General features: G+C 41.5%; 1 protein-coding gene across 1 annotated transcript; it reads right to left on the bottom strand.

Moving 5' to 3' along the window:
• Positions 1-1,126: 1,126 nt before the first annotated feature.
• ggt7 (gamma-glutamyltransferase 7) lies at positions 1,127-13,039 on the bottom strand. Its single transcript, XM_088937486.1, has 16 exons — positions 12,880-13,039; positions 11,996-12,412; positions 11,114-11,340; positions 10,573-10,724; positions 9,546-9,663; positions 9,115-9,182; positions 8,343-8,416; positions 7,912-8,105; positions 7,468-7,555; positions 6,892-7,019; positions 6,617-6,711; positions 6,063-6,215; positions 5,709-5,826; positions 4,964-5,101; positions 4,483-4,582; positions 1,127-3,873 (listed from the first exon to the last, which is right to left on the bottom strand). Exons 2-16 carry the CDS (start codon positions 12,213-12,215, stop codon positions 3,710-3,712), a joined length of 2,037 nt encoding a protein of 678 aa, XP_088793612.1. The 5' UTR covers positions 12,216-12,412; positions 12,880-13,039; the 3' UTR covers positions 1,127-3,709.
• Between the last annotated feature and the right edge of the window lie 1,080 nt (positions 13,040-14,119).

Here is a 14,119-nt window from a genome sequence, read left to right as displayed (position 1 = left end):
CTGCTACACTGTGTAATTTATTACCTAATAAAAACAAAAAATGTCTGACGTCACCTTGTAAATTCACACTTCCGTGATGTTTTGTCGCTTCGCGTGTGTGTTGGCGTTGAGCAGCAAGAACAGCATTTAGTTAAATTAATGTCTTGCGCACGCAAACCACTTTACTTCTTTTTGCACTTTGCTGTAAGTGCTAATAATTGTCGTTCTTATCACTCGCAGCACAAGAAAGAATCACAGACCGAACAGAAAATAGAAATGTTCCGTCCTCCAGCAGTATCAGCGCACTTCTCTTACCGTGGCCTGATACAGCAAAACTAGTTTAAAGAAATGTATGATTTCCTGAAACTCTTTACATTGTCCTTATTGCTGTTATGGGTTATAATAATGGCATAGTCGGATTTATAACACGCTTTATTTTGCCCACATGTATACAACCACTTAAACCAAGTTATACAACCGGTTATCTGCAAATACGTAAGTCATGATAAAGTAATGGAAATAAACTAGTCACAGCATATGCCCTCATATAAAAGTGTTTTATATCCATCACCTGTGCATTCCAACATCAACATCAACCATAGTGCATATAAATGCATATACAGTATGATATAGTGCATATAAATCATAACTATGTACAAAACCACAATGATCTTGCCTCACAGCTTTTGTGTTTCATTCTAAATCTAAGGCCTGGGCACCTTATCTCTGGAGTTAGCTTGGTCTCGCATCACACACAAGGGTTTTTTGTGAATTATCTATTTCTCTCCCAACACCCAAGTCACACTGGCAAGTTTAAGAGGGCTCCCAAATTGTCCATGAGCTGCTGTGTGTCTGTACCTTGCAATAAACTAGTGTCCTGTCCAGTTTATAGACCTGCCAGTTTGTAGATAGCCTCCCGTTTCTGTTAATGGATTGTTGATGTGATTTTGTAACACAATACAGTATTTCTAGATAGTATTACTGTGCTTTTCCTGCTTAAGTGTTTTGTTAATTTCAGTAAAATATGTCATTACTCTTCACAATGCTAGTTTGTAATTAGAGTATAGATTGCTCAAAATTAAGACCATATGCATGTGAAGAAGGCAAACTTAAGGTAGGTTAAAAAAAACTACATACTACAAAACACACAGTCTTGACATGTTTTATTAGAAAATCTATTAGACCTTGTACATGAGATGAATGAACATTGAGTGCTGGCAACATCATAATCTTTTAAGCATTATTTTATGGCAAAAAGGCATTTTTACGTGTCAGCTTTATTAAAAAAATAAAGCGTCATCCAGTTTTGTGAACTGAAGGTTAGTAGCCTTCCACTGCAAGAGTACTGTTCTAAAATACAGTACATTGACACCTAGTTCATTCAGTCGTCCCTTTTCTTCCATTAAACTTTGCTTCTTTCTGATTGCTAATGTGCAGAAGAACAGGCTGGGCAAACAATAGCACTAACATTTTGATATTACAAAAGATGTTCTGTCTTGTAAGGCAAATGCAACATTACAGAATGAACAAAATGAGGAACGGCTTTGATCCAAAATGGGGTGTAACCTTTTTAGGTTCAGTATTTGGGCTACAGATAACAACAGCAGCCAGAGCAGAGCAACAGCTGCTCAGAGCAGGAGTAGCGTATGAGAGGGTACCAGCAGAGAACCATTGATTTAATTGATCCAGAGATTTCTGAATAAACTCTGTTCAGCTAATTGACATGATGAACCTTGTTAACACAAATTCAAATATGACCTGTTTTTATAGATCTGTGAAAAGCTGTGTGTATAAGCAGAGCATTCAGAAAGTTGTCCTAGACATCTGATTTCTCACAATTGTCCTGTGATTTCTGCCTAAAAAGGGAATTTGTACTGTAATGGCCCCTGCTGGGTATGACCAAAACGTTGCGTCCTAACGGCATGACTAAGCATGGCATGTCCTTCAAATGTGCAAACTGTTAATCTTGTTGTTAATCTAACCGGTAGCCCAAAAGGTTTCTCTTTCTTCCTTCAATTTAACAAAATAAAATTGTGTCTGTGTTTCATATAGTCGCAACCATTGCTGAACTGGGCCAGTAATCTCAGTGGAGTACTGTACGTTTGAAAAACAAGAGATCTAAATAAAGTGTAATCTCCAGGAACTACCCTTATCCCTCAACAATGACTGTATATACCACAATTATATTCAATCTAAGATAATAATTCTCAGAGTGATAATATCAGCTTCTGACAATATACATTAAAACTAATGCAGGGTGATCACTACAAAACACATTACTTGTGATATCACTAGTTCATGTCCCACTGCATTTATTGACTAGAACTCTACTGTGCCAATTAAGCAGAGGGTATAATGCAAAGTAAATCCAAATTCCTAGGTTAATGTATATCTGTCATGGCTCCGACTTGAACCATGTACAGCACACTTTTAGTGTCTCAAAGATTAAGATATTAAAGTATACTGTGTTACAGTGACAACAGTACAGTAATGCAAGCTCATTTATGGTGGTTTTACTTGGTTACCTGGCTGGGATGGAGAATTAAATTGCCAACTGCATAAATATTTTTCTTAATTTTTTTTTAAATTATTGATCATTTCTGCTGTAGACTTAGGGCTTGACCTTAACTAAACTCCAGATCTTAGTGGCAATTATTAACATAATCAGGGAGTCCTGTTGCATAGCTGACTTCAAGTAAAAAGTACTAGTTACTTTTTAAAATAGGAAAACTCAGCCATGGTTTTTGTTCACGGACCATCCTACGGAATAATCCTAAATTATTCAAATTCCAAGAAGAAAAACTGATTTCCTATTTAAGTGTGTATACATAAAAAACTAACCATGGTAACATTACAGACATTTCTAATGTTCAGTGTGAAGTTGAATTTTTAAGGTTTTTCCATTCATTATACAAATGTTATTAAACCATAGCCTGTCAAATGCTTGCATCTCTTTCCATGAAAGTCTGCTTTTATACCTATTGTTTCAGTCTGCAAACTTTTAGCAAAAATGAAACTTCATTCTCAGGTACTAAAATGACCTCCTAAGCATACTGTACCATCACTTCAAAAATTGCATTTACAGTGTACATTCAAAGCATTCTTCTGGACATTTCTACCTGCAGTCAGCTACGATACCTTACATTCTGTTCTACTGATAATTTGCCAAAATCATCCCGTAAGTGGCACAAAATGAAGCAGTACATTACATTACAACAGTAGCGGGACGGAGGTTTTAAGCATGTCATGATTCAGTCATGTGAATTTCCATCTCCAACATGTCCGGCCCCTATCAAAAAACCTCTTGGACAGATTTTAAAAATTGACCTTCTGAATTCTGAAAGGCAAAGACTGCATTTTAGGTAAAGCTGTGCACTATCATTACAGACACCTGATGGGCGCAGGGCGGATGACAGGAAATTCTCAGCAGCACATGACGCCCCTCTTTTGATACAGGGCAGGGTGGAAGGAAAGGGGGTTCATTGTCAGTTCTTGGGGTTGGCCTGCATTGATGGTCAGTGGTATTTACAGTGTAGCAAGTGAATGCTTCTGACTAGACAAGACTGCAACGGTGAAACTGCTGTGCAACATGCCCTGTGAATCTGGCAAGAATCTACAATAAATATCGAATCGTGCACTTGTCTGCAGGATTAGGCAAAGCAGCTGGCCTCTCCCTAGACTTGCTGACACTTCATGCTCCCCCCCGCCTGTGACCAGACCCCCTCTCCCCTTAGGGGGTGGTAATGGCAGAAGCATCAAGATTTCGGGGATCCTTCACGGCGATCATGAGGTCATTCGTCCTCCTGGTGCCTTCGACCACTGACAGGACGTCTACCCTCTTGACATTGTGTCCCTTAATCTGCAGCAACTCCACGTCTTCTTCGGGGAAATCACCTTGGAGACAAACCCACAAAGGGAGTGTATGAGATATACACACAGAAGGGCATTTAAATATTTTATGATGTGCTCAGGCATTGCAGCCCATACTGCCCTGACGTTTTCCTACAAGCTAAGTAATCGTACTGCAGCGTTAACCCAAACTTTGAAAGCGTTATAAGCATCCATGACTTCACTTGGCACTTCTTGCCATTCAGCATCAGAAAGTTGCTCACTTCAAGTAAGGGTGGCATCAACCCCAATCCAATGCCAGAAATGCAGGGCTCAAGACGGGACTACACACAACATGGGCGCCATTCAATTATCAGGCACTGACACACACCAGCAGAAATGAGTCATTTAGAGACAACAATTCACAGAAAGAGTGTGCCCACCGAGGGTTGAAGGAAGTCAGACAAATGGCTGCAGAAAACTCCCACAATCACAGGGAGAACACACAAAACCCACACAGAAGGCATCCCAGCCCAGAACTGAACCCAGGGCCTAAGAGTTCTGTGGCAAAAAGTATTTCAAAATTCCAATTCAAAACACACTTTTATCTTTCCCGAACACCAAGAAAAAAGAGGATGCTGCAGTCCCTAGAGTTTGGAGAGCATGGGAACTCACTGTCCACTAGGAGTGTGCTGTTCTGAAGCTGTGGATGAAGCCTTCCAAAAGACAAGCTGTCATTGAGGTTCTTGTGGAAAGACAATATATTCATCAAAACCTGCAGATGTAAGCAATAAACGAAATTAGTCCAGCTCCTCAAATGTAGAAGGCTCCAGGAAATTAATTTGTCTGAGTTTTGAATAGGCTCATTTGAACTGGTATTTATTAACCCAGAAAGATTACTAAAACCATTCGGCAATAGAATGTGAATTTCAGTGTAATTACTCATTCTATAAGAAATGTATTTTTATTTAAAAAAAAGAAATTTATTAAATATTTATTGTACGAAACATTAAACAGCACCTGGTGTAGGCTTTCTGCATTTGCTCTAGTGCCGTAAGAGACATACTGTTCATTTTAAAGCAGCCTGAGTAAATCTGAAGCTGTGGTTTAAGTTACTGACACCCAGATTTCTACATACAACAGACACTGAGCTGACCTGAGCAATGCTGCTAAGTGCTCTGTCTCCGCTGGAGGAACCCAGGGACAGGTAGGTGCCACAGAACCCCAGAGCTGGTCTCACCACAGTGGGCAACAGGAAAGACACTGGCCTCTTCCCGGGCTGAATACTGTTCCGCTATAAGAGAAACCCATTAAAAGACTTTAACGAACATGGGCAAGACGACTAATGCAACAAAGCATGCCATGTCTAAAGTACCGATACAGAGACTGTTATTGAATTTTGTTTTATTGTGTCTTCAGAAAGTCACGGCAATCCAGAGCTCCCCCCCCCCCAGAAAGCATAAGGTATGTGGTGGGACTGGAAACAGGACTGCTTTCTCCCTGGATGGGATAGTGGACCATCGCAGGGACAGATAAAGGGACAATTCAGAGTAGCTAGGTACCTGCTCATCTTATGGAGGTAGGTGAAAACCTGCACTAAAAGTCACACTACAGTTCTGTGGTTTGTGTGTCCTGCACATATAGAAAAGTCTATCTACTGGCATTAAAGGTTATGTAGTTTACACAGCACAACTCTCTCAGCATTTATGCCAAACATGATTTCCCTTCATGCATGATTTGTTTGAAAACTCTTCTGTATCTGCATTATGGAGCTCAATATCTGTGACTGATGGATGCATGTGTGCATGTCTATTTAATACTTCTATAATTAGAACCAGATCAGAGTCAATTTTGAAAATATAATAGTATGATACTTGGTGATTGTGGAAGGGGGACCGTACCGGAGCAGGGGGAGCAGAACTCTGTGTTTTGTTTGGCCAGGAAAAGTCCAGCATCTGACTATTCAGGAGAATTCCAGAGGGAGTCATAATTCCACTTCCAAAAGGACGGTTTAGAGAGCTAAAATTACAAGACAGGAATATTTTTTTATTTCAGACAGATTCCTGCGAGAACACACACACTGTCTGCCTGTAAAGGCAAAACAGTATTAAACTCTTCAAGTGTAAGCTGTATATAGTCTTGTATGCAAATAATAATAACCAGAGTCACATCTGCATTCTGCTTCATTTCAGCTTTCAGCAGCACACATTCATCCAGTTAAAGATCTGCTTTAGTACTATTGAACAAAAACACACCTCATAACAGAGACAATGAAGTCGTCTGATCCCATGACCAGAACCTGGCTGGTGGCTCGTCCAGTGTTCAGTGAGTAGTAGGGGACATACTGGTCAGGAGGGAGTGCCTGAGAGTCACTGATCTTCTGGCGGAGCAAAGCCGCCTCAGACTTGCTGGAAATCAGAAACAAAGGCCCCTTTCGCAATCGTAATAAATCTGCAGGCTTTTGTTTATCCGTGAGGTTTCTGCAACCTCATTCCCAGTCCCCAGTGACACATGTCACTGAACTTAAGAGAAGAATACAGTACTCAGTGTATGTCCTATATGAATTTAAACGATGAATAAACAATAAGTATCTATGAAACAATAAATAACCCATTTAGATTACAAGGGGACATGCATAGTTCCCACGCTAAGGTTAGCAGATAAAATGCCCTGTGAATTACAGGAAATGTTTCAAAAGAACTGGAGCACAGTCAAAGCAGTGATTTAGCTTGCAGTGTTTACCCATGAGGAGCTTTGACTACTCCCTCATCAAGCACCCCCAAACCCCCTCGTCAAGCACAGGACTTACCTTAACATCTGTGACACTGCCTCGGTTAAATCAGAAGAGGAATCAAACAAGGGGTCCCCCAGGTTGCTAGCCTGGGCTAAAGCTATTTTGAGGGACTGCAGAAAGAAAATGCAGAAAGAAAGAAGAGGAAAAGGGGAAAGGATTAAAGGTCTTCAAGTTTCAGCAACCTTCAGGTCTGAATAACAGAGGTTATAACCAGATGAAAAGAGTGGAGACCCGGCTCTTGCTTTCACATGGAGATCCTTGCAAAGAAGCAACAGTCAGCACTGCAGTACCTCTGCCATCCAGTGGTAGGTGCTGTTTCTGGGGACCTGGCTAGTGATGTTGAAGCCTTCCAGAATATTGAGAGCAGCAATCAAGGCAGCACCAGCGTGTGGTGGAGGAGAGGCTAAAATCTGATGACCTGCAAAGGTAAAAGAGGTCAATGCAGGAAAAAATAAAAAAAACACCATGAAATTCAGTTCACTTCATGAGCATTCCTGATCGACTGCTCTGTGCACTCTTCCTTCAATGACAATTGTGTTTCTTGTTTGTTTAATACATACGCAATTCTGTTTTTACAGCAGCACTCCGTGAAGCATAATCTCTTTTCTTTCACTCTTTATACAGCACTTTTTAAAGTAACTTTGAGAGATTATCTGGAATGTTGCTATATAAAAATAAACCGTATTATTCCATAGGAGCATTGTACATCACAGAAGGTACAACAGCAGTATCTGCAGCAAGGATTTGAACCTGTAACCCATCAATTATGGTCCTGATACAGTACGTGCTCACTGTGCTATACCATTCCCATCCTGTAAACCATAAACCTCTGCAATTGTCATTTCATGCAGGATGGTAACATTTACCCTGGTAGAGACCCTCCACAGGCTGCTTTAATGCAGTGCTGTAGTTTGTGAAATCCTCTTCTGTAAGAACTCCATCTCTTGCTTGTACCTAAACAGAACCAAGCATATAATGAAATATAAATAAATATAACAAAACACACAAAACCATAATGGTTTCCTAGTTAAAAAAAATCAACAGAATGTAAGAAAACTTTTAACCTGAAACTTAAAAAAAAACAGGAGCAAAAGACAAGACTTTGAAGAGCAGTTGTACAGTAAAATGAAGCAGGTCAGACACTTAACCACAAAAAAAACTATACAAAATCTCCAACACTTACTGTTTGATTTGCTCTACATTCAGATTTTGATGTTTGATGATCAGACTTCTGGATACAACATTTTAAGGTTTACCAATTCACAAACAATCTCTGTAGAACAAGGAAAGCACCTCTGAGCCTTACTTGCCTCAGCAACTATTTCCTGAGTGAGATTGCTGTTGTAGAACTCAGATATCCCATTGGCTGCAATCAAATCCAAGATGGCCGCCAAGTCTAAGCGCCTCATGAACAGGCCTGGAAGCACTGGCTGCCCCTGATTGACAAAAATCTCCCGAAAACTGTCTGACATGTTCTGATCCTTCACTTTAGACAGAGCGTCCGCTGGGGAGAGGGAATAAATTAGAGGTAAGGTAAAAAAAAAATTAACAAGAACTGTTTCTCTGGTTCTAAACAAGACCTCTAAGGCCTCTAGCATTAAAAGATTAACAGTTTTATAGGCTGACAACCAGAAATGCCTGCAAGAATTCTAGTTTGCTTCTCATTTGTTTCTTTTCTTGCTTTTTGAATCCGAGACCTGTAAGATTTTATAAGGAGTACAGTATGGTGTGCTTCCCTCACCTAGGTCATGAGTGACATTAAATCCATTTCTTGCAACATCTGCTGCCATAGTCACCACCTCTTTCCAATGCAGTCTGGGAAAAAATAAAAGGTTTTAAAGGAAAAGGGTTATTCTTTTATTTGATTTCTTAGGACTATTTCAGTAACATTTAGATTTAAATGGAAACTCAAACAAACATCCAACAACTTCAGATCAGTTACCCCTATTGTTATGCAAGCGGCTTCTAATATCTTTGCGATCTCTGTGTTGTTCAAATCCCACAGTTTAACAATCTGTGTTGGAGTTTGAAAAATCTGTCTGGCTTTTATTCATTCATGGCACAGGCTGTTTAAACCCATCTCTAAGACCGACTGTGCTTTCACTACAAATACATCCTGCTGCCTGAGGGGATTATGAATCTCTAGTGCTTCAGCAGGTGTATTTGGGTGTGAAGATAAAGCAAGTTTGGTCTTGGGAACAAAAAACATTTTAGTGGTCAAGAGAAAACTAAAAAAAAAGAATCTTCTTTTCCATATAAATTTGCACTTTGTGATTTTCTAAGAAACATTGTGGAATATGTACAGTATATATTTCAACTCCTACAAAAAGCAAAAGTACAGTGCTTCTAATTGTGCAAATGTTGAAAGATATACATTACTTTACTAAAACACATTATAGCTTTTTCTATCATAATGACACTAATTAAAACACTGTTCTTTTCATGGGAACAAAAGTCTGTCCCCACTCTTCTGCCTTCCAATGCTGGATATAGCCACTAACGAAGCATTTTACCTTCCATATAACTGGTGTGCTTGGTGCATCCCTCTCAGCATGCCTGGGACTCCAACTAACAGTCCAGGCTGAAATTAAAGGGAAGAGCTCAGTGACTAACAATAGCTTTGAAAGAGCTTATTTTTTTCCACATATAAACTTTTTACGCACTCCAAGTGCTGCTCTGCTCAGAGGCTTGGCTAAACAATAAGAAGACAACAGATTTACTCCTTTGCATTACTCAGAGCAAATATGTAAGATTGCTTGTCCCTAATTCTCCCAGAACTAACGACTTTGAATGTTAAAACTGTAAACTGAGAGAAGTGGAAGCCATCCATTCAAGGATTAGCTGGGTGCCAGTGCCAGTACAAAGCCCACATTTAAGACAGCAGTCCCCTTAAAAACAGAATACACTGCGTTCAGATTCTCAGCTTGTGACAAGATGATTTTACTTTCTGCTCCAGATCGCCCTGAAACATCTTCTCCTGGATGGCTGAGGGCGCCGTCTCTCGGAAGTCAATCACTCGGCTTTCGTTCTTCCGGATGTCATGAACCAGCATCACTCCGCCACTGCAGAGGGCAGAGGAAGAGCAGGTGACCGAATGCCAGCCCAGTCCGTGCCACCCCCACCTGCCAGCTTGCCTTCTCTCACTGAGAGGATCAATCGCTCAGTCCCGCCAGTTGCTACAATCCCAGGGGGTCTCTCACTCCCTTCCCACAAAATCTATATTGGCACATGCTCAGGGATGCATTCCAGTTTTCCCTTGAAAACAAGCCGGGATAAAAATACGATGATGATGCACTCTGGCAATGTTTTGATCTACAGTATGCACACAGGAACAGCACACTGGAAGATTCTGGTAACTATTATTCATTCACAGCTAATCTTTGAAAGCCCTCTCTGGCCTCTTTTAGAAATCCCAAAAGATAAGATACATTTCTTGCCACTTTTAAAAATGTGATCACAAGAGCATGTTACCAAATTACTTCTTTCTTCATCGGTACCACCATAGGCATGATGCTCAACACAACGTGACAGTGATTTCACATGAGAACATTTAGTACTCTTTTTGATCCTAATACCTTATCTATCCAAGGATAAATACAGCTATTTATCTATTATGTATAATCTTGGGTACAAACATTTTTTGAACCTATTTGGTCAACCAAAGAACAAAAAGAGACAACTTTTTAAACAATTTATATTTTGTGCATGTTTAAAGAAAATTACTTATCACAGTGGTGTATTTCAAGTCCCACAAAAAGACACGTCTTGAAGAATATTGAGAAATCTGGTCAACAGTAAGTCTGGGCAGATGGGTGTGTACACCCACAACCCTTTGTGTTAGAGTTGCAACACTAACTCAGTTCCGGGAATGGTTGGAACCAATCAGAGACGTTAGAATGCTGACATACTGTATGAAAGAGGATCCACAAAAAACACAGCCCTGTCCAAAACGCCACTGGAGCTGCACTCACCCCCCTATTCCCGAAGTGTGTGGGTTGATAATCCCCAGACAGAGAACTGCAGCTATCGCTGCATCCACAGAGGAGCCCTGCTTGCTCAGCACCTCTGCACCAAGAGACGTGCATTGGCCTACATCTGTCACCACAGCACCCTGACTGAAGATCTGCAGAGAAGAGAAAGGGCACAGCTCACCAGTGGGCTTAGACACTGCTGGTGACCAAAGGTCCACACAGGGAGATGACAGACTGAACGTGTTGGCAGTGTTTGACTGTTCCACTATTCCTAAGGCCAGGATGGGATTAATTTATTAGCATCAGACATTAAGGAATGCGTAGGTCTTCCAAAGGAAAGAGATTAAATCGATGTTGATTAGTCGATTATGCTATTGCAAAGGCACATAGACTAGAAAGAAACCAGAAGAAAATAAGGAATGCAACATTAAAGAAATTCAGAAAAAGAATTTGCATTGCATTTGTAAAGAAATTCCACTGGTGCCTCCCTAGTTTGGCAGGGCTAATGAATGGGAGAACCGCCTGTCAGTTCTGAACGTGCCTGTGGGTCTCCGAAGTAGATCTGCATGATGAGAGCCACAGTCACCCCGGTGGCGAAGGTCAGGCAGGCAGTGATGATGATGGTCAGCCCATCTTGCCTGCAGTTGCAGTCCCCAGCCAGGGGGTCACGCTGTGTCTCCCGCAGGGGAGTCAGGTCCTGGCTGGCCAGCTCGGAGGAAGAGGAGGGCAGCCTCTGCAGCCGTGCGGTCTTCAGGAACAGATCTGGGTCTGTCATTGGAGGGGGGGTGGTCAGGTCAGTCATATGTGTTCAGCCTAGAGCAGTGCAGAAATCTGCAGGCTTTTCACATGGGAAGAGGTCTAAACACAATCAATTACGGACGACTAGATCACCACCAACCCCACTTAAAGACACAATGTGCTTATCAACAGCAGGTTGAGCTGGTTTTGAAAGTGGCTACCCACAGTACATCCAAAGACTATTTCTGTCACAGCAGTATCTTGGTAGGCTTTTTATGTTATTGCATATTCAGTCGCAGTTTTCAAATGGATAATTCGGACTGGTACTGCAGTACGGGATGTGAAACACGTTTTTGTAATGGCTTCATGGTGTTCATTAGTATCTCTATAGCACGTTACAATTCCGTAAGAGATATGTACTATTTACAGAACTGAACTGTAGCCCTGGAAAATTCAAATTATGCTTCTAAACTACAATAGAGTCTTTGCATGCTACAGCCACGAGATTTATTGTTTTTCCTACATGATTCCCCAAAAATATTTAAGAAAATTTGAGTTAACAACTCCTCCGAATACGATTGCGGTAATAGAGACGTAGCGCTATGATAATGCATTTTTGCTCGCCAGGAGACGCTAATAGGGAGATCGTATGACGCGAAATATACACAGTCCGTACAGTACGTACCTGTGTCCTGCTCACTTAGAAAGTTGTCGTCCTCCTTTCGGGATTTGATATTATTCTCCGCGGAAAGGGCATCGTCCTCCGGCAGTCGAGGGAAGCTTGTGATGCTCATGTAATCCACGGGGGAGTAGGCACTGCCCAGCGTCGTTTCCTGACTAACGTCCTTCTCTGCCATATTACCGCTGGAGTACCCGGCTACGGCGTCAGCGGCAGGCGTGAACATGAGCAAATCTTGCGTCTCCTCAACGATGTACGGCCAGCACCGAGCTACATGAAACAGATCTGCCGGACGGGCTACACTTCTCCACGGGCCTACTCCCCTTCACTGAGCTGAAATCACAGCCCCAGATCAGATCAATAAAGATATTTACAGATTCGCCAAATCCTTTCCATTATTGTTCATGATTTCCATTTTCAATCCTGAAAAAAAGGGAGGTAAAAAGGGGGGACAGTAAAGACACGGTACCCTGTTTCGCATGCTGCCGTACAATTCACTATGGACAGAAATCGGAATATTCAAAACGCCTATCTAAAAATGAATAGATTTCCAAATGACGCGTACACACTGGAGAAGTGATGTACTGTACATGGCGCAACCAGTTCAACCTGTGTGTCCGCTCATAATTCAATTGGTCTCTAGTGCATTATCACCGCGCTCCTGCTGCGTTGGGTGATGGCGATTTCGATCCGATCTAATACACAGAGGAATTTGTCAAAGATCGCATTTTTTTTGTGACGGAGGACTGGCACCATCCGATGTGGCAGAGGATGGAGACGAGCTGGTGGCACCCGGAGCTCGCACTCCTTTCATTTCATTGAGCCGGGCGCCACTGACGCACCGTCCGTGCTACAGACACAAAAGATCGCTCGGCACCGTCACGACTTACGAGCACATGTCAGGGCGATCCTGTTGCAGACCTGGTGGAGTTTGCTCCTCACTTTTCTGCTGGATTGATTGCGGCTCTTTCGCGTTTGTTTGTTTTTAATACAGGGTCTTCTTGCAGCCTTCACAATAAAAAGCCGGGGATCAGCTGACATCACAGAGACTATGTCACCGCCTTAAAGGTGCAGGACTCTAGGAACTCCGTGGAATGCAAAACGAGTTAAACAAGAGCTTTTGCTTTGTACTCCTCACCTGTGTTTGAATAGGATCCCGTAGCTAAAAAGACCCTGTCTCAGTTTATATTCCAACAGGACAGAGAGCTCAGACAGGATTTTACTTTATGCTGGCACCTGCAAAAACCACGCTAATATCGTAACTGAATTTGTCTATTTAAACCCCCATTAAAAATAACCCGACATCCAAGTAATGAACATAAATCAAAGAAAAGTCTAACTCTAACAGTGATAAATAACGATGTTAGCATTGGCAACGATGATGAACAACTTCTATACAGACAAAAGTCACAACGAATTTTTCATCGCGCAGTACCAGAATAGTATACCTATGGGATGCAGGTAGCTCGCATTAAGAGTTCGTTATTTGCGTGATGTTGCTAAACAGGTTTTGTGGAAACCACACGAGGTAGGTCCCTATCAAATTCCCAATATTCTAGAAAGGCCGTGTCTTTTACACACCTTTTAGTAATCCTGTTTTCACCTACACAGGACATATCACAAAGCTACTTCGTTTCAAAACACAGCCGCGCCTCTAGTGACTCATTAAAATGACAAAACCTGCTATAGCCTGACAGACATATAGCAACAAGCTGTGCAGGACAGAGTTTTTTTCGTAATGGCTGCTGCACTTCAGTGGTAAATGAAATGGGTCCCCTCCTACATGTGAATTGCCTTGAGATTCTCGGGGGATGAGAGAAACCCAAGGAATTGAATACATCTTTACACAGGGGTACTGTTGGGGATATTTTCATAAACTACAAATAGTATGTGATTTAGCTATCTCTTCTCTGGTGACGTTTTTATTCTTCTGGGTGATATGTTATAGTTAATACCTGTTTTAAACTCCTGTATCTTAAAGAAAAGTTCCCCTTATCTTATTTATTTTCAGATAATCCTGTAGGCCTAGCAAAATTAAAGTCAGTCTAGATACCATTGGAGAATATACAGCAGCTAAATATACAGTACCATCATTATTTTCCAGTGACGAGGACAGTGGGTGTAATCCTG

This window comes from Atractosteus spatula, chromosome 19 (assembly GCF_055471065.1).
Source record: "Atractosteus spatula isolate fAtrSpa1 chromosome 19, fAtrSpa1.hap1, whole genome shotgun sequence".
Taxonomy (NCBI): Eukaryota; Metazoa; Chordata; class Actinopteri; order Semionotiformes; family Lepisosteidae; genus Atractosteus; species Atractosteus spatula.
This window is presented reverse-complemented; position numbering and strand designations above follow the sequence as displayed.